The sequence below is a fragment of the Mastomys coucha genome, unplaced genomic scaffold (genome assembly GCF_008632895.1).
Source record: "Mastomys coucha isolate ucsf_1 unplaced genomic scaffold, UCSF_Mcou_1 pScaffold12, whole genome shotgun sequence".
NCBI lineage: Eukaryota > Metazoa > Chordata > Mammalia > Rodentia > Muridae > Mastomys > Mastomys coucha.
The window spans coordinates 23,603,980-23,630,671 of NW_022196894.1; the positions used below are offsets into that span (position 1 = coordinate 23,603,980).

The following is a 26,692-nucleotide window of genomic DNA, read 5'->3' on the forward strand; positions in this document are numbered from 1 at the left end:
GTACAGATTCATCCCATGAACCTATCACCCTAGTCAGAAGAGTGGCTAGACCTAGTCAAAATGAATCTCTAGGAATTTGGTTTACAAATGTGTAATGTCACTCAAATCATGGTTCTGCTTTCTGACCTAGCAGTACCAATGTGATGAGACTGCAGCTTGCTCCCACATCAACAGTGCTTCCTCTTATGGCTCACACTAGACGAAGCACTACGTGGCAAAGATCACTCTCTTTCGATACTTCCAGGTGGCCAGAGGTGACAATGTTATCTCTACCTTAGACAGAAGACCCAGATTCAGCTCTGCATGATGTCACCTAGCAAAAGGCACCCAGGGTGACATCCTGTGCTGTGCCTTGGACAGGTCAGGTTCAGAGATTTGTGGCTTGGGAAAGAGGGGTAGAACTTAGTGTTTTGAATGTCTTGAGAATTTCCTTAAAGTGCAGTCTGGGTTCACTTCAATGGCAAATGAGAGGATATCTACGCATCTCAGAGGTAACTGTGGAACTCTTGTACAATCTAAAGGCTTGCCAAAGCCACTGTACCATGCATCTACTCCAGAAGTGTTAGTTGAGTGTTTTCTGCATGCCAAACGTGCCTCCAGTTGTCTAGTGTGCCTTTTGATCCTGTTCCTGGGTTTCCCATACTGGAGGGGGTGGGCTTGGGGGGGGGATAACCACTGAAGTTCATTAAAAGGTATGGATCTCAATTTTTTATGCTCTTGCAGCAATCCTCAAGCATGTAGATGTCTATCCCAAGTTCAGGATGAAAATCTGAAATTGGCAACTAATCCCTTGTAGGAGTTAGTCCAATTTTCCCCCTGAATTTAGGCAGAGAATGTTATTGATTTGTTGAAAACAGCTGAGAATCAGGAAGAGCCAGGAGGGAGGGAGAAGGGAGGACATGATAGAAGGCTGAACACACACACTTAGGGCTGAGAGGCCTGTGTTGAAATTCTCATAAAGCTACAACCATGAGACATGTTAACAGTTGTCAGGTCTTCTCAGTGCCTTCTTTGATTTGGAACTATGAAAACACTTGATTTGGAACTATGAAAACACTTTGGGATTCAAGTTTGATCACATAATGTCTCATCCTAAATTACATTTATAATTTAGTTCTGGTGTACATCATGAGTAAATATGTTGGTTTTGTTTTCCAAAAGGTAGGGGAGAGACTTAGTCTTCATGCATTCTCACATTACAGGTGGTACAGTAACTTGATCACAGCAGGAATCTATAAATGAATGTGGACAATGGCATTGCCATTGTGTGAAGTGCTTGTGTGGTATAAAGGTATAGATAGTTAATGCCCTGGATTCAAATTCTAAATTTCTACCCTTGCGCTACTGTAAACAAAGTATCTATCTAAACCTCTACTTCCAAGAGCTAAATAAACAGGAAATTGAAATGATCTATAAACTGGTGAGTGATGGCAGTTTCTGTGGACGACAGTTATATGCCATTAGCTTCCACATCCTTGGTAATAATCACATATTTCCTCTTATCTAACGGGCTTATCCAGCTTTCTAGTAAGAAAAGACATACCCCACAGACACCAGCAAGTGACCATGACTGACTTCTTTTAGAATAGGCATATGGATGGAACTCCAAAGAAGCATCATTTCTGCAAGGACAGATAAAAGTGCCAATGGCTGTAGTATCATTTTGTCAGGAATGCCTGGGCTATCACACAGAAAGAGAGCTATAGATGCCCCCAGTGCCAAATGGTTTTTCAACCCGTTTCTATTCCAAAGGATATTGTTCTCATTAGGAGGTAGAGATTGAGGACTGGTCTACCAGAAAGCATGTTAGAAAAGAGGGAGCATGCCTGTGTATGCAGAGAGTTCTGTTACAGCAGCATGGAAGGATAGGGAGGGAAGGCCCCTACTTCAGACATGAGGCTTTGTTTTGGAGTAGGCAAAAGACATGGCCCTGTGGCAGTGCATGACCTGAGTCCTAGAAAGAACTTCATAAATAAAAGTAGCTTTCTTGATAAGCTAAGGTCAGGCTGAGGAAAGAGTAGGGGCAAAAGTGTGGGGGTTATTTGAGGTGGCTTGGGAGCATTAGAGACTCTTGGGAATCTGAGAGGCAGCCTGAGGGAGAGGAAGGGCCCTTTCTCCACCTAAGGGCAAGTGATGGCTAAGTGGGGAGCAATCTCTTAGGGCAGTGGTGCCCAACTTCTGTGACCCTTTAATACAGTTTCTTGTGCTGTGGTGACCCCCCAATCACAATATTATTTCCTTGCTGTTTCACAACTGTAATTTTGCTACTGTTAGGAATAGTGATATAAATATCAGATGTGCAGGATATCTGATATGTGGCCTTCAAAGGTTGAGAAAAATTGTCCTAGATGGGTGTGCAGCTTGTGTGCATGGAAGAGAAATGGTGTGACTGACAGAGATGGTGGGATAGAGGGGGAGGTTAGGAGATGGAGGGATGCAGGGAGGTAGGGAGGGCCTGGGATGAGGGAACAAGACCTATGTGTCTCTAGTTCCATACAGCTTCCTTATCTGCCCTTCCACCCTGGCTCTCCAGGTACCATCATCCTGAGGAGTTACAGGTGTGTTTCACAGGAGACAATTATAAGGTTGCAAATGAGAAGTTGTGGGTTTCAAATTCTAACTTACCCCTTATGTGATGGCTTCTCCAAGCCTCTCACTCTTTAGGGAATTAAGTGGAATGGGCCTGGTGGGGGTGAGAAGTAAAGTTTTCTTCCCCTTACTACTCCAGAGTGGAAGAACTTCGCTGTAGAAACCTGCTTCTCCTCCTCACTCTGGTGAATACCTGGGATTGTTTTATTGAGGAAAACTGTTTGCAAATGTTTGGTCAGCACTGAGAAGACAGTTTCTCCAAAGTTTCCTCTCAGCCCTGCAAGGTATTAAAGCATGTGAACATTTAACCACTCAAACTGCAGGCAATTCTCCTCTCTCTAGCCTTCTGGTCCAGATGAATGTGACTTTGGGTTAATACGTGAAAACAAGCTAACTATGTATTGAGCACCCGAAGCCAAATGTCGCCCACGGTCAGCTTTAAGAAGGTGACTGACTGCGTCCTTGTCCAGGTCTGGCTAACATGGGAACACTGGCCACCGAGACCAGGCAGAGGCCATTTCACTCTGCTGAAGAGAAATGTTGCAAAATCACCAAGCAAGGATGTCAAATCTTTTTTAACTGGGTTTTCAAACTCATATCCTTAGGCAAGTAGGAGGCTGGCAGGCGCCACCGCAGCCCCTGCCCAAGGATGGTGCCAATATGCTTCCCTCCAGCTGCGAAGTGCAGAGCTGTCTCCCCATTGGTGGGTGCCCTCAGACGGGGTCAAGTCCTGGGGCACGCTCCTCTCACCGGAAGTGCTACTGCAGACTACATATCCAGTATCCCTTGATCCCCACCTGCCAGGCAGGGTGGACCCACTGGTAGGTCTTCAGAGTAGGTAGAAAGCAGCAGACAGCCCACCTGCTTAATATCTGCATCTGCGGGTGAGGCCCTGGGAAGAATGTGCCGCTCCCAGCCTCAGCTCAGGTAATTAATCCCCACAACTGACAGGTGGCAACAGGCTGCCCTTTGGCTGGGGCTGTCAGGAAAAGCGCTGGAAGGAAAGATTTTTTTTTTTTTTTACCCCAAACTATCAAGAGCACAATTCGTACATGTCTGGCAGCTAGACTACTGCGGCAGGAAGAGAGGTGGGGAGAAAGAGTCCCTGCCAGGTGGCTGTGGGGCCAGAGTGGGGATTTGCTCCAGCCTGACCCTTCCTATAGAGCCTGTAGATTAGGGTGGCCTGCGATCTGCCAATGAGCTTGCCTCCAAAGCCTTTCTTCTCGGCTGTAGATAAGAGTTTAAAGGTGGGACAATTCATATATTACTCAAGAAGTTGGGATTCCGAAGTGATCCTGCCCATATGATTCAGAAAGTCGGTGGGAAGGTAGAGAGAGACTTCGTGCCCTTGACTGCCTGTTCCTAATTCCAGAAGGGAGAAAAGTATGGCGTGAATCACCTGGAAGCATCAGTCGTTGCTTCTTGATGGATTCGTTCACTTGTTTTGTTTTTGTCTTCTTTGCGAGGGAAGGGGGAGTTTAAGACGGGTTTCTCTGTGTAGCCCTGATAGACCAGGCTTAGCCCCAAATCACAGAGATTTCCCTGTCTCTGCCTCCACTTCTGGGATTAAAGGTGTGTGCGACCACTGCCCAATCCCAGTACTCCGACAGAGATAGACGGATATCTGTGAGTTTGAGGCCAGCCTGGTCTATAGAGTATTTCTGGGCTACACAGATATTTTGGGTTTTAACCAAACTTCTGGCACTCACTCCATCTCTGTCCCCTTTTCCTTTTTGGTGTTTCTGGTGTGTGCCATAAAACACTCACCATCGTGAATTTTGTTTAGACCGTTAAAAACAAAGTCTGTTCCTGGGTGTGTGTATTGTACTGTTTCTCCAATGAGTTTTTAGGGAGTACAATCCATAGTTTAATATACTCATACAGTCTTGTTAGTCAATATGTTTTTTTTTTCTCAGATCAAGCCTGTTTGGCTCTATGAGTACAATTCCTTTGCATGTTAGTAAACCAGATGTTAGGATTAATTTCCCAAGCCCCCCCCCCATGAAAACTTGTAGCTCATCATGTATGTCCACCTTTCTTCCACCTCAGTCTGCTGTGTGTGAATCTCTCTATTATCCCGCCACATTCTTACCATTGTAAATACGGCTGTTCTCATGGACATAGTTTACAAAGGAAAAACGAATTGATCACTGAGTGCTTCAAGATAGCCCTGAAACAATTGAGGACGGACTCCAACTTGTACTAGTAAGGACTCCTTTGGGATGCATGGCTGTGGCTGCTTCTGATACTCCCTGTTTTCCTTGTGTGCTTTGCGGTATTTGAGGCACGACAGAATACAGTCAACCTCTTGTGTTCTTTTGGGATCTCTTCAAAGGGAAACCATGAATTGGAAGTTCATCTTTCATTTCTTCTTAGTGAAGGGGAGTTATCCTTCGGGTTATTGGTAAAATTATGGTTTTCTTTCTTAATTGTAAATCAACACTAACCTACTCATAAGACATGGAATAAAATAAGATTTCTCTATTTATTGGTGTTTTTATGTATGTATTAGATTTCATCTCCTTTTCTTCAAATCCAGACACATTCTCTAGGTAGGTGATTTGCTCCAATATTAATAAGGGAAGGTTACAATTTTTTTTGTGTGTGTAGATTGCCTCCCAATGGATCATGATGTATGTGGTATTACATTCAAAGAGAATGTTAGAATATTTCCTTGTAGTAAAATACCATGGCAGCTATAGGCTGATCTAGAATGAAGGCTCTAGGATAGTTCTGACATTGTGCACTTACTCCATTAAGAAGAAACATGACAAGGTAGGTTATTGTTTAGATCCTTGCACAGAAGTTCATTCCAGCCATATTGAATGTAACATACTGTGTTTTTTTTTTTCATGAAAATAACAAAAGAGTTAATTTATCATTTGTTTTGAGCTGTTTTGACATAGTTGGGGAGGGAAGGTCTTAGCCATGTCTGCAGGAAAGGGAGCTGCTGAGAGCACATGCAGGTGTGTGCTGAGATTAGCTGGCATCTCTATGGAATACTGAATTACCAGTCTAGCAGCCAAGAGTGTGTAATATAGAATGTCACTGAGGCAGGTGCTGGCAGTGGGGTCCTCACCACCGGAATGCTTTTCTGGCCCTCCCTTCTATTTGCAACATATTATTAAGCAAAGGAGCTGAATCTGCCCTTGTTTCACCAAATCCCTTGGAATAATTTTATTTGAACATGATATTTGGCTTTAAGCAGATCTTCTCTCTGTATGCCAAACCTGTCCCCTTCTTTCCCAAAACAAAACACAACTTTAGCAAAGCTTTCTTTTCTATGTGGTCAGGGATATTGTATAGCAGGAGAGAATTTAACTCAGCCACCAGCTATACAGCGCCTCGCTTCCAGGCCACTGAAGAAGTAATTTCTTCATGTTGATATTTAAACTCCAATGATTGCCTATGGGGAATTTGGTTGAGCCTGAACATGAAATTCGGCTTTTCATTTTTGACCAAGAGCTGCTGCTTCTTTAGCATGAACAGAGATTAAAATTACAGATGCCTACGTGTGTGTCTACATGCATGCTGATTCCTAGTCTTGTGTGTGTTTCTAAAGTGATTTTGCTAACATTTTTATTTCTTGTTTGCAAATCACTTGAACAGTACAAGCCTGAAAACAGTGGGTTTTTTTGAGATTTATCACTAATGACAACATATTCAAAGTAGAATAACTACTGGCAGCTCTGTCCATACCACAGCCTATATACAGCCTCCAGAAAATTATAAATGGTCTTAAAATATTACACTATTATTTTAATCGGTAATCACATGCAGGTCTCAGGTATAAGCTTTGTACATGAGGATATATTGTCCCAGTGTCAGAAAATCGTTATGCATAGGATGGTAAGGAAGCTCAGTGCACAAAGACACCTCCTGCTCAAACGCTGACCTAATTTAGTCCCTTAAATCCATGCAAAGGAGGAAGAAAACTGACCCCATAAGATTGCCCTCTGACTTGTACATGCATACTGTGACACAAACGAGTTGAGTTCCATGCATACATAATAAATACAATATAACAACACAACAACAACAACAACAAACAATAACAACAATAATAATAATTGGATATTTCTGCAAGATTGTCTCATTAAGTACCCTCATTTTTCCATCTGGATGATTAATTCAAAGTCTCCGGGAATTATGGGAGATGTCTGTGCCTACTTAGGGTGTCACATGTTCTTGACTTCTTTGACGAAGTCAATTACTTTTACTTCTGGGACCAAATTATTTCAAATGTCCTTTCTTCATTTCCCCCCATCTTCTCTATAATAGCATTTGGTTGCAAGATTTCACGTTAAGGCGCTCATAGAGAGCCCCGCCTGCACTTGCTGTCTCACCTAAGTGGGGTTAGCAGAACCTGCACTCGCTGCCTCACCTAAGTATGCAGTAGGGTTAGCAGAAAGCAGCTGGCTCATCCCAAGAGCCAGGGAGTAGGTTGTTCAGCTAGTGGTAGACACTTTATGTTACAGTTACTTTTGACTCCACTTTGAAAATGTGCTTGCATTTAGGGAATAAAAGTGCAACTCCCAGAAAAAATAAAAGCAGGTGGGTGACACCAAAGCAAACGTCGGTGTCCTGGTAGCCTTCTGAAAGTTGACGATCTTTCTAAAATATGATCTCTCAGCAACCTTCTAGCTTCTGTGGTCCCGTGCTCTTGTAACTGTGTGTTTATTTACATCCACTGTTATCAAACAGCAGTTCAACCCTGGGCCTCCGCTCTAACGCAGTGTGGTATTCTGGGAAGACCACTGCAAGCCAAAGTCTACTGCCAAGGTCTTCTCTCCGGGGCTTCCACTTCTCAACTTCCAGAGTTAACTTCCTAAGAAAAACTTAGCAGGGGTTTTATCTGAAGTTGAAAGTGCCTTGAGGTAGGGTAGCTGAGTGGTAGAGACAGAATTGGGGGCCAACCTTAAAGATACCATGCCGATTTTCCTAGGGAAACTCTGTAACTAGAATACGGGATATAAATCTCTTGCCAAAGTAAGGACATCTGAATCTACTTTCCGACTGCCTGCATTCTCCTCGGAAAGCCTTTATTTCTTCCAGATGGAATGTGCTGTCATTCGTACCTTTGCTACCTCTGCTCTTTCTTCAGAACTTGTATTAATGTTCTGATCTTATATTAGTTCAGAACTAATTTAATTCCCATGTTTCCTTTAAGCCAACTCCTTGATGGGAAAAGGTATTGCTACAAGACTGAGCCTGGTGCAGAGAATGTGCTTAATACGTATTTTGCTGAATTAATGGATGAGCATTACACTTTATGGCTATTTTATATCTGAAAATTAAAGGGAGAAGGAGATTTGGACAAAACACTATAATATTTCCTCTGGGCTCTGGCATATTCTGTATTCTGTGGCTTCTAAAATCATAGGTCTGTCACAATTTTACAGGGTAATGATTCTCATCCTACCTTTACAGAAGGAAAATATAAATTAGGGGGCTAGAGACTTAGCTCATTGAAAAGTACAAGTCACTGGGTTTTATCCTCAGCATACACACACACACACATACACACACATATACACACAATCTATCTATCTATCTATCTATCTATCTATCTATCTATCTATCTATCTATCTATCTAATACAATATATTAATTAAGATAATTAATATAAACTAACATATTTAACATATCTATAATTAATATATTTAATAATATATATAGAGTGTTAATTATTTTAATTATTACTGTGACTTAATGTCTGACAGAAACATTTTTTAAAAAGAAAGATTAATTCATGGCTTCAGAGGCTTCCCTCCATAACGGCAGGTAGTGTATCGTAGAGCCTCTCAGACCATTGTGGGCATGAAATAGCAGGTAGATGATAGGAAAGGACCAGGACAAGGCACAGCCCCACTGACCTACTTCTTCCAAATGGATCCTGCCTTGCACAGTGCCACATCTCCCACTGGTCTGCTCAAGTGCCTCAACATACTCAGCCTTCTTTAGACCAGAGCCTTCCTGCTCTAATGATGGTCAATAGTGTCCTCTCAAGCAGCAGAGGAGATGTGAGTTACTAATCTAGAAATTTCTTAATCAAGTCAAATCAACAATTAAAATTAAGCATCACAATTAAGATTTATTCCTGTTTGCTTGTTTGATTTTAGACAGAGTCCTTTTGTACCCCACCTGGGTCTTAAACTTGCCATTCCTGAGGGTCAGGAATAGAGTTGTATATCACTTAGCCCAGCAGGAAACACTGTAAAGATTAAGAGCAGAAAAAGCAAGTGACTTAAGATACCCAGGTGGTTTCCAATACTTTATCATTTTTCATTGAGTACCATATTATAAAATAAGAATTTCCTCTTCTGTATCATGTCATCTGGTTCTCCTCCTTCCATTCCACTGCTAACTGGATGAGTGATGTTTGTGTGTAGGAACACGGATGCAGCTGCTTGAAGGGATGGTGGAGGGTGGGAATAGGACTGTGTTACCAAATGCAGTTTAATCAGCTCTGTGATGTCTTGAATGTGGGTGGGTGGAGGGAAGTAAATGCAGTCGGGGAAAGTAGAAAAGAAAAAGTTCTCAGTGGGAATGATCTTAAAGACAGGAAAGAAAAAGTTGACACCCAACAGCAGCTATTCAGACCATAAGGGTCAGGAACCAAAACTGGGGTAGGGAAAAAATTGAAAAGATGGAGAGATGGGACGTTTGGACTTAGCAAGGTACACCCCTCTTGTTTCCTTCATAAATGGTATGCACAGAACATCAGGAAATGTTATTTATAACAAAAGATACTAACAAAAACAATGCCAGTTGCTTATTTCTCTTTTTTCTAAAATCAAACTGAATGCATGAGCTGGCTTTAGTATAGGGCCCCTGATACTCAGTAGTCGGCCAAGACCTGGCTCAGTCAATGGGGTCATCGACAAATAGAGGAGAGGTAGATTTAATTGTAGTTGAATAAAATAAAATAAGGCAGCACCGGAGTTAAGAAAACAATCTTGTGAAAGAGAAAAGGATCCAGTTCCAAAGCCAGGAAACAGACTCTTGTCTGACAAACAGTTCTGGGCAACAATTACTGGATTAGAAGTCAGAAGAGCAGCCTTAAGTCCTGCCTCTTCTCTTTATCCCACGTCTGTATGCAGTCGTGCAAGCCTTCACAAACAGAAAAACATAAAAGGAAGCACCAATATCACCTTGGACTATATCTTCGTGTGTTCTTAGATGACAGGAAATGCAAATTCTGAGTCTGTAGGGTAAACCCAACATTAACTAAAGAGAATCAAGGTAAAGAGTCAAAGAAAATATCTTAGGAATTCAAAAAACAAAAAAGTATTTAGAAGGTGGCTTCAGTAGAAATGAATAAATTATAGGCACTAAACCATTGGAGAAAAAGAAAAAGTAAAGACAGGCCAACAGGCTAAGGAAAGGAGGCTGTTAAATGAGATGTAAATGGCATAAGGAATGACACTATTTGTAATGCAGAAGAGTTAGATCAGTATCTGAGGTAGAATGCCACAGAACTCACTGTGGGAAACCTTACACACAGGAGAGAACACAGCAGAGAGGCTCTCTCAAAACACTAACAAAAGGAAGAGATGTTCTCATGTCTTGAGACAGACAGTGAGGTTTGGATAAAAAGAAATGAATGTTAATAAATGGGATAGAATAAAAACAGATCATCATGTTTTTAAGTTAAAATATAGGCATAGAACATTAAATCAGTGATTTTTCTTGTATGTTTAAGTTTATTTAAATGTTCATGTACAAGAAGAAAGATCTCTCAAAGCCTAGTGGCAGGTCTCTCTGGCCTAGAGAATTAGCCTTTGATAGAAGTAAGACTCTGATTGCAGTTGTCATGATTGTAAGCAGCTGGAACTAGGAAGTAAAGTTAACAGGGTCCCACAGTACATGGTCAACCCAGAAAAAATAAGTTATTTAAGAAAAGCATAAATTAATGTCTCCCAATAAGTTGTGTACATAATTTTTCCCTAGCAGAGAAAACTGGAAATAGGGAAATGATAAATAAGAGAATCCCGCTGCTAGATAAATTAGAATATGATATATGCAAAGCCATGCACACTTTTCGAAAGTATCATTACAGGACATTTTGTGATATTCTGCCCATGTGTGTGCAATTTCACGAAGCTGAAACTATAGTGAGCCAAAACCAAGCAGATGATTGCTTCGGGCCAGGGGCTGGGGGACAGGGTAATAACAGAGGCAAAGAGTCTTTGAGAAGAGACGGGAGCTATTCTCTATACGGAATGCGACTCTGATTATTCCACTCTGTACTCTTTTCAAAAGTCACCAAATTAAACAGTTTAAAACTGCTAGAGTTTACAGAAAATGATATATCAGTAAAGCTGATTGAAGCGAACGACATCTACATGGAAACACATTTTAAACGAACAAATTAGGCTTTCGAGTTCAGAAACCTCAAGCCAGAGTTGAAAATTCAAATTAGAGATTAATTTTGGAAATCGCAGAAACAAAGAATCATATGGAAAACACTGTATGTGCTCAAATTGCAGTCTTTGCTGACGTGAATCACCAAGGTGTTTAAAAAGATTGACGTAAACCCACTTCCCACTTTTGCTAGCTTGTATAAGTGTGGAAAGCAGAGAAAGATGACAAGTCTATTTGCGAAGGGGTGAAGGAAGAGGCTAAGTTTGAGGTATTACTAATCAGGATAAGTTAGAGAGACTGCATTTAGAACCGGAAAGTCATGAAGAAATCGTGGTGTCATCAGAACTCATTTGCTAGCAGTGAAGGAAACAGAGGGATGGAGACTTGACTCTGCAAAGAAGGGTCATGTAAGGCTTCTGCATTCCTACAGTTTGTGTATTGTGGTTCTGGGGTTTAACCAGATGCAGTCAACATAATTCAGCTGGACCCTGGTCAGATAATTGGATTTGGTCAAATAGGAACCACTCTGCAGCAGGACTAGAGAATATGGAAAGGGAGCATCCCAGATGCGGGGCTATCTGGAGATCTCTCTAAATTGCCCTGACAGGATGGAAAGAACAAACAGAAAAGCAGATCATAGCAGATGGAGAAGAGCGCCCTTGAATTGTGAGGATGGACGATGCTGTGCTTAAAGAGTTGGATTGAAACGTTTGGATCCGAAGCTGCAGAGATGGCTTGGAGGGTTCATGGCTAAGAGGCCATGTTACAGATGGTTAAGCTAGCCATCTGTAGCTCACTTCAGGGGAATTGAACTGAGGGCTTCTTAGGATTTCTGCAAGTGGTACACATACATATACACAAGTGAAGCATACACAAATACATAGAAAAAAAGGAAGGAAGGACAGATGGGAGGAAAGAAGGAAGGAAGGAAAGGAGGGAAGGAAGGAAGGGAGGGAGGGAGGGTGGGATGGAGAGAGGGAAGAAGGAAGGGAAGGAGGAATGGAAGGAGGGAAAGAAAGAAGGAAAGAAGGAAAGAAGGAAAGAAAGAAGAAAGAGAAGAGAAAGAGGCTGAGAGTGAGTTTCTATTAGGCTGACAGTACAGTACAGTAGGAAAGAGCTGGATTTTAGAAAGATGAGAATTGTGTAGGTCAGATTACAAAGGGCCTTATAGAGTTCTTAGCAAGCCACGTTAGAAGGGAGTGGGTTACCCTTGCCTTCCTCAGAGCCATATCATATGGTCAACAATACTGACAGAAAGCCCAGATAGCCTTCCTCCTAGCCCAGGGTCTTTCCAAAACTTGCTTTCTTTGTGCAAGCACTACAGTAAATGAAAAATAGCCTCTATGTTATTATCAGAAAATAACCCTTTTGAGCTCTAGGACAATGACACTGGCAACTGTATACATTTGACGGCCATTCATAAAAGAGCTCTGATACAATACATTAGAAACAAGTAAAAGCACATTTGTCTCTTCCACAAGAGAACAGAAAGATAAGCTACTGTTACAGGAAAAGGATGTGGAGCTATGCAATGCCTATGTATCCTCAGGCAAGGTTTTTCTTTGCCTTAATTTTCTTTTCTAGTAAATATAAGATGATGATGATGATGATGATGATGATGATGATGATGATGATGATGATGATGGAGTTCCATTGTCTGTTATCTGCAATTCTGAATTTAAATAGCTCTGAAAATCAAACATGGTTTTCATCTGTTTTGATTTTCTAAGTTTGTAGGGCAATCATCTGTTGATTAAATCAACCCAAAATCAGAGGCTTAGAAGTCACTCCCTGGTCAATGTGGATGCTAATGGTTTCTGCAGAGATGTTGGCATAGGTCATAGAGTGCAGGCCTTATTCTTTGTGGCTGGTGTTCATGATAAACACCTTCTTCCCTTTGTAATACATAAACAGCTCTGGGTACTGAATTCTCTGGCTCCAGGGGCTCAGATAAGAGACCATTAATCCCTTCCTCATAGTTTTGAGAGAAGATTCACTTTCTAATAACAGTACTCATTATTGAAAGCCAGAAGCTAGATTACCAACCTCCATCCCCAAGGATGAATAAGGGTCTGTGCTTGAGGAAGCCTTAACTTTGCCTGCTTGCCTTCCCTCATCCCTCCTTCCTTCCTATATTTCTTTCTTTCTCTTTCTTTTTTGAGAGGGTATTTTTTGTTTTGTTTTTGTTTTTTTCTGTTTTTAAACAATTGTATCATATATTCCAGGCCAGCCTCAAACTCACTCTGTACTCAAGGATGACTTTAAAGTGTTGATCTTCTTACTGTGACTTTTCATTCAGTTTCTATGTTGTTAGGGAGTTAATCCAGCCAAGCAACTGACATGGACCCCAGCCCCTGAGTTTTTTTTTTTTTTTTTAGTATTTTTTTGGCCACTTTGGTCTTTTTTGCTCCTCAGTTTATAGTATACTAGTTGCTACAGTGGATTGTCCCTCTTGGGAACCCATCCTGTTCTGAATATTTATTGCTTTTACTTACAGTCCTCAATTGCGTGCAAGGAGACCTTGGTTACCTTCGGTTGTTAGCTGACAGACTTTTTTTTTTTTTTTGTCATGTTTCCTAAGCCTTGTTTTGTTTTCTGCAGCACATGCAAGGATTACATAAAGTATTTCTTGCAACTAAAACACAAATAGATATGCTGACTTCTTTGGCACTCCCAATGGAAGTGAGTTCTTAATATGCCCTAACAAGACGTTTCTGTAAAGTCATCATTTAAGAACACAAGAGTAAAAATATTCATCTTCATTTCATTCAGCCTTTCCCAAGAAGAATCTTATTTCTGTGGTTGATTTTGTTTGGCAGACTTCCTTTACTTCAAGCTATGAAAAACCCTTTTACTGTGTTTAATCCCTGGCCTGTAGGCATGAAGGACTGATTTCGCAACACCGTCCTAGCACTAAGAAATTTTAACTGAATGTTTCATATGCTGAAATGCTCTGAAAAAAAAAAATGAAGTGTTGTTTAAATAAATATTCTGTTTCAAAAGGAAGCAATACAGCACATTTAAATGGGATTTTTTTTTTTAAGTAGGTGTTGTTCTTTAGTCAGATTTGGGGTGGGTCATATAAAAAAATGAATTTCTTTGTGGTTTGTGTTCTGTCCTTCTGTCTCTTTCTCTCTGGGAGGAGGATGCTGCCAGCTTAGGCCAGCAACCTGTGGCCCTGTTTACCCTTGTTTGGATATGTGTTACTAGGTGCCCACTCTTGGCTGTGGTTTGCCTGGGTGGTTTTACCTCAGCATTGGAGTGAGTGGGAAAGCAACCATGTGGCATTGGCCCAGGGAGCTTGGGCGATAAGGTTTAACATGCAAAGGGGATCAGAAAAATGCAGTTTTCTACTCTGATTCTGAGGTAGCAAGAGGAGGCAATGCAGGATAGAGCTTTTCCTCTTAGATCTTTGGCATTTTTAACCATATTTTGCCAGTTCTAAACCAGCTGATCCTCAGGGAATGTACCTTCCCTGAAGAAAAATGAGTACTAAAGAGCGATTTACTCACAGGTGACTGGCCAGATCTGTATAGCTGACGGGCTTCCTTCAGAACCATGAGTAGCTGCTTCCTAATCCTCCGGCCATTTCAGGGAGAGGACCAAATGCTTCCTTCTGATTTCTGTGTGTGGTCTCTCTCACAGCAGAACCACACAATAAGTGGAGAACTTAGGGGGAGCTCTAGTGGTACAGTGCTTAGCTATAGGTCTCAGACAAAAATCTCCTCATTCTTTGCCAGATACCCCACCTTAAAAACAAGTCCCATAAACGCTAATTCCGATGAATCTCTTAAAAGGACAAGGGAAATTATAGTCATATAATCATGAAGCTTGGAACATTGTTTCCTGCTTTATTTCTGGTACCCTTGTGAAGTTGTTCATGGTGTCATCATGCTTAGTAATAAGTTTATCCTAGAATTTCATACAGTGTTTTAATCATATTCATTTCCCTTCCTCCAACTCCTCCCAGATCTACCCAACTTCCTATGCTTTCTCTGTCTCTGTCTCTGTCTCTCTCTTTCTCTTTCTCTCTCTCTCTCCCATGAAGTCAAATTTGTACAGTCCAAATACACTGGAATGTAGAACCTACTCTCGAGCCTGACCACCTACCAGAAAAGGCTACAACCTTAAAGAAAACTGATGCTTCCATTTCTAGAAACTATAAACAGGCAACACCTTGGGACTTTTGACAAGTCGGATTATTTTTAAACCCCTGTGAACTTAAATCTCCTCATCCTAAAGATAGGAAAAAGGCCAGGCATTGTGGTACGGAGCTTTCTTCCCAGCACTTAGGAGATAGAGTTAGACAGCTCTCTGTGAATTTCAGGCTAGCCCACCAGTGCTATATAGTGAGCTCTTATTTAAACAAGCAAACAGACAACAACAAAACACCAGAGAGGGAGAGGGGGATAATACTATAAATGCACTATATTTTGGAAACAAAATTTTATTTGAAGTAGCAAGAATTATCAATTTAATTAATAAATATAGCTTTCTACTACAAAGCTATGAACTTTCTAAGTGCCAGAACTTAGCATGTGACTAGAAGGCCTTTCAAAAGTAGTTGTGTTTTTCTTCTAATTTGAAATAGTATCTCATATTGGTTCTTTCTCCCTCCCTGTGGGGCCCTCTCCTCTCTAAGCAGTATTCCACTGAATTAAAGAAGCTGTACTGCCAGATTGCGAAGACGTGCCCCATCCAGATCAAGGTGATGACCCCACCCCCACAGGGCGCTGTCATCCGTGCCATGCCCGTCTACAAGAAAGCTGAGCATGTCACCGAGGTTGTGAAACGATGCCCTAACCATGAGCTGAGCCGCGAGTTCAACGAGGGTAAGAACAGCAGGGGCTTCTGGGATTCTGTTACTCTCCACTCAAGCTCTTTGATGGTAAAGAGACTTTCAAGCTAAAAATAATTGCAAATAAATTTGTGGCTCTGACGGTAATTGAAGTACTTATTAATTTCCTTTTCCAAATGTGAGAATATAAACGGACTCGAATGGGGGCTGTTATGTCTGTCATAGCCTTTGACTTGGGTACCTTTCCCAGAGCGACCTTTCAAGTTTAGAGGAGTAGAAGGCTGGGGAAGAACAAAAGAAGGAGCATGAAAGAATCAATGTAATGAACAAATGGAAAAGCAAAAGGAAAGAAAAAAATTTAAAATGGCAAACAATGGGTAAATAAAAAGAAAGCAAATGGATAGCAGAAAGGAAGACAGGTGTCTGGGAGGGAACCTGGTAACCCCTTCTAAGTTCTGTGTCCATGCATCATCTATACCAGTCTTCTGAGCCACAATCCAACAAAGATGCTATGGAAGAGGTGAGAGCTTCCAAGGGTTTCAGTAGATCTTGCACCATGGTTCCATAAAGGGAAAAAAGCAACAAGAACTGGAAGCAGAAAGGAATCCTTAGAGTGTTGGAAGTGCAGGATAGGTTGGAAGTTAGAATGATTCCCAGAAAATACGGTAAGAGTAAATGTTGGGAAGTAGCCAGAAAGTGTGAATCACACTGGTGAGGCTGCATGAAAATTTCATGGAGGAAGAAAGAGGTAAAGATTTAGAAAGTAAAAATGCAACCAAACACCTCTGATGGATTTACACATTAATTTCTGGTTTTGTCTGCATGGCTGCATTAACCACATTTTTGTGTCTTGCTTTGTGCTTAATAATATACCATAAAGAATATCCCATACCTGCAGGCTTCATCCTCAGTTTGCCTAAATGTCTGTGTTCCATCAAAATGACAATATTTTTGGAGGTTTCCTCAATTTTTCACACAATATTGTTTCAATCAAAATAAACAGTGCTGCAGCAAATACGTTGACATGCTTAGTTTTTCAGTTTCATCGAATAGCTTTCATAGACGGGAACTTCACAGCCAAAAGGTAAAGACACCTTTATGGTCCCTAAGTCTCAAAACACAATTTTAGGACTGCGCCTAGGCACTTTGTAAAACTCGCTCTCTTTTCTCCAACCTGGGCCTCTTTGAACACAATGAAGCCAGGGAGTTTCTTATCTTTATAACTAAAGTTAGGTCTAAAGACAGATAGGAGAGAAAAAAAGAAAGGTAAAGAATGCTCACCTCTGGTATTCAGCTTGTCTTGTCTCAGTGGTTGGGCTTGAACCCAGGGCCCTGTATTTGGTAGGCATGTGTTCTATCACTGAGCTATATGCTCAGCCAACTTCTTATCCTTCTCACTTAGTAATTTTACCAGTCCAAGTCTTAGACTGTGTTTGTTTGTTTACCATTTTTTCAAGGAAACTAGGAAAATTCTATTCAATGGATGATGTCAGAGGTGTGGCTTGGCATTCTATGAGAGCTTAGATGTTTAACCCTGAGCTTCAGAGCTTACTTACACCAATTGCCTAGACACTGTTCATCCTAAAGCTCTGTGTGGTGCTGTCGTGTCAGGTATCATCCATGGTGGACATTGGCCACGAGGGGTGTCCTTTGCTCAAGGATGTGGGTTTCCTTTAAAACACTTGAGGACATCTTAAGCCACTGTCATTCCTTTCCATGCCATTTCATTTCATACTCTTAATTACTAGGGTGTGTAAACTAACTCATCTGTCCTTTTCTGACCCACAGGACAGATTGCCCCTCCCAGTCATCTGATTCGAGTAGAAGGGAACAGCCATGCCCAGTATGTAGAAGATCCTATCACGGGAAGGCAGAGTGTGCTGGTCCCTTATGAGCCACCACAGGTAAGCAGACAAACAGAGCCAAGGCAGACCTGCAGCTGGGCTAGCAGGGCAGAAGACATAGCATGCATTTGGTAACATGTGGGATCTAGCATTTATCACCATATTCACCCTTGACATCAAATACTTACAAAGCATTCTTTTAATATCTCTTGTTCCCATGTCACCCCTTTAAAGATCCTAAATGCGGGACTGGAGAGATGGCTCGGCAGTTAAGAGTACTTACTGCTCTTTCCAAAGGACGTTGGTTCTGTTTCTAACCCCACCCCAACACACATGGTTCCTCACAACTGCCTGCAACTCCAGTTTCAGAGCACTTGATGTCCTCTGCCCTGTAGGCACACCACACACACACACACACACACACATACACACACACACACACACACACAAACATTGCACATATATCAAGCAAAATTCCCATATATATAAACAAGGGAATAAATCTGTTTTTTAAATCTTGAACGTAAAAAGTACTGAATTAGCTTGGTAATGGGGCTCTAACCATGCTGGCCTCCTCATAGCAGAACATAATGCTTGCAAGCCCATTTTATATGAAGCATGGTTTTATCTAGATGACAAGGAATTAATAGTGCATGTAAACAAATGCTATGAGTTTTTTTTTTTTTATAGTAGATTGTAAATGGGAGAAGCTACAGCATATTGTTTAACTGGAGTTTGCCTGAGCAGATGGTACATTTACAAACGCGTGTGTGAAGCAGAATAGACATGGGGAGCATATACAGTAGTCACAAGACCACAGGAATAACAAAGCTAATCTGCTGGAGTTGCCTAGCTAGCTATGGGCTCTTTGGCATGGGACTCACTCTCTCTGGGCTTCACATGCCTTGTGTGTAAATGAACGATATAGACGATTTAATTCTGAGTGAGGGTGTTCTAGCTCTAGGATATTCTTCATGAAGATGTACATTCAAACCTATGCAATACTGTTTTATCTTCAAAAGGAAACTATCCCCAAAGAATTGCTGCTAATTTGAACATTTAACAACAACAACAAAAAAAAAAATCCCTCCTTTTCCAGAGATATCTGTGTGGGACTGAAATGAGTAATCTGGGTGAGGATGCAAAAGAGCAGGGACAGAGAGCAATGAGCCAGTATAATTCATCCTTGAGTGCTGCTGCCCTGTGTTAGAAACCTTAGTTTGAAGCTTTCTAGAAAGCAAGAAAAAGGAGCTCTTTAGGGGGTCTTACAATACCCCTTCCTAGAAGGAAACATGCCATTTGAAGTGGAGTTCTTGAGGCAGGGCAAAGGCAATGTTACATGCCATGTTCCATGTTACATCATGTATGGACATATATGTTTCTCTCTTGCCTCAGGTTGGCACTGAATTCACAACAGTCCTGTACAATTTCATGTGTAACAGCAGCTGTGTCGGAGGAATGAACCGACGTCCAATTTTAATCATCGTTACTCTGGAAACCAGAGAGTAAGTGGCAGTGAGCAGAACGGAACTCATGAACAGCCAGTGGCCCGGGACCAAGTAGAATCCTGTGGGGGGATTTTGTTTGTTTCTTTCTTTTTTTTTTCCCCCACCACCTTTGTGTGTAGAAAGAGAAGCCCCAGATTCAGTGCTTTGAGCTGCAAATCCACTGTAAACTCTGAAAGATCTGAGAAAGTGGAGACAGGGAAAGGGTGTGGGGAGAGAGGAGAGGGCAGAAGAAGAACCAAAAGAGGCACGCCATTCACTTCAGACTGAAATTCTTGAAGTTTGACTGGAATTGTTTTGGATAGACAGTGTTTGTTTTCATGTGGCCCCAAGGCATTTAACAGTTTCCTTGAGCAGTCTGAGCTGCCTGAGGGGGATTTTATCCAAGGACATCCCCTGGCTTAACTCAAGTTTCCTTCAAAATATGTAGCTAAATACAGCTGTTCAGTTAATGGCTTGGAGGTTCTTTGCTGAAGAAATGGAATGTTCTTTATTCACATTGCTTGTGGAACGCACACACTTTTCTTGTTTTGCCTGGCGCATTTGGGTGCTTGCTCCGAACAGCTATGCTAAAGGATGGGAGGAGGGGGCGTACGGCAAGGGGGTGTTGGGCAGGGTGTGCATAAGATGGTCAGAATAAGGAAAAATTAGTGGGAGAACTCCTGGCAGCCTTGACACCTGTCACCTTAACCTGTGATTCTTCTCCAATTTCCAGTGGGCAAGTCCTGGGCCGACGGTGCTTTGAGGCCCGGATCTGTGCTTGCCCCGGAAGAGACCGAAAGGCAGATGAAGACAGCATCCGAAAGCAGCAAGTATCGGACAGCGCAAAGAACGGCGATGGTACGAAGCGCCGTAAGTAGATGTAGTGGCCAGATGGGGCAGGGTCCAGTCTTCTCCAGAGGCAGAACTCTGTAGATAATATTAGGAAGATTGTGTGAGGAAAACTGAGAGGTTCGGCAACGAGTGTGATCAGAGGTCACAGAGCAAGTAGGAGTATGGCTAGTAGAAGAAGTGGACCGGTACAGCTTGCTTAAGCTACTGCCAGAGGTCTTAGTGTAGATTCCTCAGAACCCGACTTCCACACTAACAGCAGCAGCAATATCTGGCACATTCTCAAGCTCTCCTCAGACTTGTTTAATCAGAAACATCCACTGTTTTGTTTTGTAAGCCCTCCACCTGGGTCGAATGCTACCTAAAGCTCCAGGCATCAACCTTTCTTTCAACTATTTAGCATGAGGCTAAAATGGTACCTGCTTTCCTAGGAACTCTATGGACCGGTACCATCTGAGAACACATTTCCTTAGGCATAGTTCAGGGATGCACAGATGGGGTCTCACTGAGCCTTGCAGTCACGTATTGAAAAGAATGAGCTCTCAGTTACCTTATCATCTGTTCTTAAACTTGGATTCTAATTAATTGATTTTTAATGGGGCATTTTATGAAGTACAAAATTATGGAAGCAGAGATGCTCCCGCTGGAAAAGGTTTGAGTGACCCATGGTGTATGCCTTCACCTCAGTAACTCACATAGGGTCCTGAAGGCCAACTAGCTACATCTGCAAAACACTGTTTCATGCACACTGCTGACTTGTAGAGAAATATTATTCTAGAAAGCATTTTGCATCAATGTAAGCCTAATGACACTGTCATAAGTTTGTTTGTGTTTCTGAAAAAAGGAAGACAAAAGATTCCACTCTGTACCCTAGCTTGACCTGGAGATCTGTGTCAAGCTGGAGGCGTTGAACTCACATCAACTCTTTCTCCTCAGTGGTTCCATGTTCTAGAATTTCAGGCATAAACCGGCATGCGTTGTTTTCAGCAAGTATTGTGAAGTGTATACCTTCTTTTTTAAGACAGCCCTAATCTTATAATCTATTATAATTCAGATGAATTAAAACTTGGATTGTTCTTTAAAGGAGACTCTATTACCACTGACTTCCAACTCTTGAACATGATATGCTTTATCAATAGATTTCCCCTGTCCCCCTGATAACTCTTCATACAGCTCAATATATATGTATATATATGTACAAATATATACATATATATCCACGTTCTAACTTCACTCTTGCACCCATGGCTAGCAGAGAGCACATCGTATCTCGACTCCTCTATCCCTAACGATTTAGTCGTTTATTCTAAGAACGGAATATCTGGATTGCAGTGGAAAGATTATTTTCACACGCTGGATCCTGATTAATTAGATATTCTAATTTTAAAAGCCTTAGTGATTTATCACTTGTTAATTCTGTTATTTCACCCCCCTCGTTTTACTATTACAAACACAGTCCCTGTACCATGCACTTAACTCTTTCTGAAAGAATGCTCCAAAACATAATTTTTTTAATTAATTAATTAGTCTGTTTAGATCCCAAACACTGCTCCCCTTTCCGCTCCTTCCATCACTGAGCCCTTTTCTCCATGCCCTTCTCCTCTGAGAGGTTTGGATCCCCCCCACCCCCATTTCTTCCCACTCTGGCATATCAAGTCTCTCCAGATTAGGCACATCCTCTCCCACTGAAGAGTTTTACAAAGCAAAAAATAAAAAGAGCTCTTCTTTTCTCTTACCAGCTTTACGTAGAGACACACACAGGTAGCACATAGTCAGAATGTCCCTCTGCATCCCAGGCTCGCCTTTTTCTATTGCCTTTTCTAGCTCTTCTCTTCCTTCTTACTTTATAGAAAGGCAATTAGCATCAATTAGATGGTACTTAGCACAATCGTCCTTCAGCTCACAGGTTGCTAGGCTGTTTGTGTTTAGTATGTGCCCTTAAATATCAGATTTGCTTACATCACTGCTTTAGTAATTCCCCAGGATGAAACTTGTGTTTTTCGTCCTCCAGCTTTCCGTCAGAACACACACGGAATCCAGATGACTTCCATCAAGAAACGGAGGTCCCCGGATGATGAGCTGCTGTACCTACCAGTGAGTCATCCTCATATTCTCACTGGTGCTCCCATTTAGCCTTCCTTGAATGCGCATTTATTAGATGGTCATCACCCTCGTTACCTGGAGCAAGAGGGAAAGAACTCTTACGAAGCTGGAGCTAGAACAACAAAGTAACTTAAATGACGTAGGTTGGGAGCTTGTGAACAGCAGCCACATATTTCTCCCAGTGCTGAAGGCTGGAAGGGCAAGGTCAAGTTGCCCCTGGTCAGATCGGATGAGGGCTCTCTTTTGAAATGCTGCCATCATCTGTGCATTGTCTTCCACGGGATAGAAACCTCTCTTTGGCAATTGTTTACAAGCACACTAATCTCATCCACCAAGGCTCTACTTCACAACCTAAATCACCCACTAATACTTTGGAATTTAGGAGTTAAAGGCATGAAACAGACAAGGAAACATATTCAGTCATAGTGGCGGAAGGACATATAAAATAAAGCAAAGAGATTTTTCTTTGTGAATCCTGAAGCCATCCTGTCCCTTAGAATATATTCATATTGTGAGCTAGTCTACTTACTCTCCCATTCTGTCAAGGCTGACCTCATAATAGGACATTTTCCCAATCAAATGTCAAATATCTAAAGTTAATTCACATGCCATTATTTGTGAGGAATAGAACTTTTTTTGACACAGCCTTGCTATTCTTGAATTTTTGTCAAACATAGTTCACAGAGTTGGGACTCCAGCAATTAGCTGTTCACCTTCCGGGGTTCTGTTCACCTTCTAGGATGCACGGTGGTTATCTGATACATGACAACCACATGTAACAAAGAGTCCACTCAGAGCAATTAGTGCCTCCATCTCTTTAAACATTAATCATTTCTAAGTGCCAGGAACACTTGTCTTCTCTTAGGGAGTGTTATAAAGGAAGCCAAGCAAGGCAGAATCCACAGTCATATGTGAAGAGCCAGGAGGCTTGGAGACTTCTTACATAAGACTTTCCATTGCTTCCCTAGGGTTGCAAATGAGGTCACTTTATTAGGTTATGGTTAGAGTTCATTGAGTTCTTACTACCCTGGGTCTTTGCTGCCCATTGCTGTGCTTCTTAAACTTTGTAAAATATTGGTGACCAGTACAACTTAGATGCCATCCAAGCTGACACAGGTGGCAGTGCCAGGAACAGTAGCTGAGCCACTGCCCTGGGATTAGAGTTTAGGCCACTCAACAGGTTCGGGTGTGCATGCTTCCTTCGAAGCCTTCCCAGCCCTGGGCCCCAGGGAAAATCTGATAGGGAAGCAGCTGAGGTTCTCAGCCTTGCTTCTCAAGCTCCGTATAGAAACTGAATTGTGACCCTTAGGTAAATCATTACTTCTGCTATCCTAATATTTTATGGAAATCCCAGTGTGTGCTTGAAGGGGTTGCTGTGATGAACTGAATCTAAAAGTAAGGAAAAATTAAACAAAATGGATCTTATGGGAAGAAACAAACAAAACAAAACAAAACAAAAAATCCCCAATGGAATCAATCTCTGCTGCATGACCAATAGGCTGGATCCCAAGCAATGGGAAGGAAGTATGAAGCAGTTTTTACCTTCAAAGCATTTATGTTCTCCTAATGACATAGTTACAAGTTAATGAAATCCACAGTAGAGCAAGGCTAAGGAAACACAAGTGTAGGAACGAACTTGGTGAGGGAAGGCTCTAAATTAGGGTGGGCTTCTTGGAGAAAAGAGAAGAAAGCAAAGCTAAGAACTGCAGTGGAAAACCTGGGCCAGTCCATCTTTTGTGCTCAGGTCTATGACTGGACGCAGCACATAAGCGCCTAAGGTTGTGAATGTGTTGCACCCTTACTCCTAGGGCCCCAGCACTTCTCAAGGGGGCTGCTGGCTTCATCCGATCCCAGCCTTCTCTTCATTTTTAAAGCTTTAAGGAAGCTATCTTAAAAAGAGAGGCACAGCCAGGCAATGGTGGCACATGCCTTTAATCCCAGCATTTGGGAGGCAGAGGCAGGAGGATTTCTGAGTTCGAGGCCAGCCTGGTCTACAAAGTGAGTTCCAGGACAGCCAGGGCCACACAGAGAAACCCTGTCTCAAAAAAAAAAAAAAAAAAAAAAAAAAAAAAAAAAAAAACCAAAACAAACAAAAACAAAAAAAGAGAGGCATACTTCACTCCTCTTGAAGCCCTTTTTCATTCCAATGCATGGTTGTTATATTTTATAAAGTTGGAGCTGAAGCTGAATCATTGCTCTTAAGAAAAAAGTAGTATTGGCTTCCTATAAATCTCTGGTTCCAGCATGTCAATAAATGGGTGGACAGCCTTATTTTGTACATGTTTTTGTTTAAAAGTGTCTTATTGAATATATGTTGTAGGTAGGTTTATCCATCATAGTCAACAGGATGGTAACTTATCCTTGGATAAAGTTTGTCTAACATAAGCATCTTCTCTGTATGATGTACCACTGCCTCTTTTCCAATAGAGACAGTAAGCAGCACTTTAGCTTGTGGCCCATTTTAAACAACAAAGTCATGAAAAGAAACCACAAAAAGAAAAAAAAAGAACTCTATGTCAGTATGTTTACTAGAAAAAGAACACTAGATAACAGCATGACAGCTGAAACAGGAGCAGAACCTCTCCTTGTTCACCTTCAGCTGGGAACATGCCAATGACTGAACTCATCTATGCCTGTGTGTAACTGGCTGAAATGTGCCAGCTATATTGCTAATCATGTTACAAATATGTACTCATGAGTAGGTGCATTTACCCATAAAGAATCTGCGAATAATGAGAGTTGGCTGACCTTTGGCAAGTCTACAGCTCCTCATCTTCTGTTTTCTGGCTTTTACATAGGTGAGAGGTCGTGAGACTTATGAAATGTTGCTGAAGATCAAAGAGTCGCTGGAGCTCATGCAATACCTCCCTCAGCACACGATTGAAACGTACAGGCAGCAGCAGCAGCAGCAGCACCAGCACCTACTTCAGAAACAGTGAGTGTGTCCCTGTCCTTTCAGAAGGCATGAACACGGGTGACTGTTTGTCTTCATCAGCAGTAGACTAATGAATGGCAGACACCGTGAGACTACATATAGTCCATGATAGTCTAGACAGGCTGGTTTGGCACTTTTTTCAGTTTCTCCTTCTGTGTGTCTTGTAAACTTTCTCTGGGGATGTTTCATTTGTGTTCTATTATGAGCCCCAGACTCATACTAATTCTTACTAATGCTCTATTCTAACAGTGTCTATCTCAAAACCCTTCACACATCCCAGAGGATTGGCTCAAGTATCTCCTAGTGAATACACAATCCCATTTGGGGTACCACCTTAGATAAAGAATACCAAGGAGGTTTTCCTACAAGAGGGTGATGCCCACTGTGTTGACAAGGATCCTATGACCTATCCCTGTTCCTGGAAAGATGTCCCAATGCAGGGCCCAGTAATAGCATGTTTCTAAGTTTTAGCACCTTTGCTCTAGACTGTCTTCCAGTAATACACTTTCAAATAAATGGGAAAGACTTTGCAACCCTATTAGCATATGCATACAATCTATTCATATGCTAAGTTTTACCTTCCTATTTGAAGCTTTGATGATGTTAATTGTTTTGTAACTAGCTGGAAGAGAATAGCTCTTCTGAAAGGATGGCAGATTGGCCAATCAGAGACCTGTTTATATGTATCTTGTGGTGCTTATGTCCCATCACTTGGGAGCTTAATACATTGTATATTAGTACAGGTGTTTCCAGAGAGTCTCAGTAGATAAATGTCTACATTACAATTTTGATCCACTTGAGAAATTTCAAACACTCAACATTTCAGCTTCAAAAGAAATGATATCAAAAACTAACTTGACTGAGAAAATAGGTTATTATTTTTTAAGTTACAGTGGTAATTTACTCTAATAGTCATAAGGTTCAACTGAAGATAATCTTTAAAATAGAAATGCAAATAAATGATCAATAATGGCTGTTTTCTGATATTATTGTCTACTGCTATGAAAAGCATAGTGAAAAGGGCTCCTAACTCTTCTTCTTTAATCAATACCGACGTTGCTAAGGAGGCGAGACTGCATCTCTTATATTTATAGGCAACTTCTGAGCAGTAAAGGAGCAGAAGACTCAGAAGTGAGAATGCCTTCTTTTCAACTCAAAGCTGTTGAGCATTTAAGACCCTTTTTGACTAGAAAATTTCTTATCACATCTAAGGTAAAAGTTTTACCACTGGTAGCCACCATTTGTTCTGAATGCTGATCATAAAAAGTGAATTGAGTGGTTTCCTGGGAACATCAGAACACACAGAATTCTCACTGCTGATCACAGAGATTCTTTTGTATATCAGAAATCAATATTTTTACTATATTCAAGTGTAGAATGGATTTAGTTCATTTAAAAGGGACTGAAGGAATACAAAGCTGAAACATGAAAGACCGGGCTGAGAGGTGGAGATATTGAAGAGTTCTATCCTCAAACAAGTAGATCAAAGATTACTTTCGGTTCTTTCTCACAAGCTTTGATTCCGCCAACATGAGAGCAATAGGATTCCATTATGTGTTAATGTGTTGTGTTGAGCTAGTTCTGAGACTTCAGCTCTGGACTTGGTTGTTCTGGTGAATGGAAAAGAACTGTCTAGCCCAGGGACTGGTAAGCACCTTCATTTTCCTCTAGAGTGTGAGAATTATGTATTTTAGGCATCTTCGTGTAGATGATTACTTGT

General features: G+C 41.5%; 1 protein-coding gene across 9 annotated transcripts in view; it reads left to right on the top strand.

Moving 5' to 3' along the window:
- Positions 1 to 26,692, top strand: part of Tp63 (tumor protein p63) — a 210,971-nt gene that overhangs the window by 164,899 nt on the left and 19,380 nt on the right. For 5 of the 9 annotated variants that reach the window (XM_031363552.1, XM_031363554.1, XM_031363547.1 and 2 more), the window contains 6 exons: positions 15,602 to 15,788; positions 17,543 to 17,658; positions 18,994 to 19,103; positions 19,819 to 19,955; positions 21,946 to 22,028; positions 24,836 to 24,972. In XM_031363552.1, coding sequence (XP_031219412.1) covers positions 15,602 to 15,788; positions 17,543 to 17,658; positions 18,994 to 19,103; positions 19,819 to 19,955; positions 21,946 to 22,028; positions 24,836 to 24,972 — 770 coding nt within the window. The remainder of the gene's footprint in view (positions 1 to 15,601; positions 15,789 to 17,542; positions 17,659 to 18,993; positions 19,104 to 19,818; positions 19,956 to 21,945; positions 22,029 to 24,835; positions 24,973 to 26,692) is intronic. The other 4 variants (XM_031363553.1, XM_031363555.1, XM_031363548.1 and 1 more) reach the window with 1 other exon arrangement.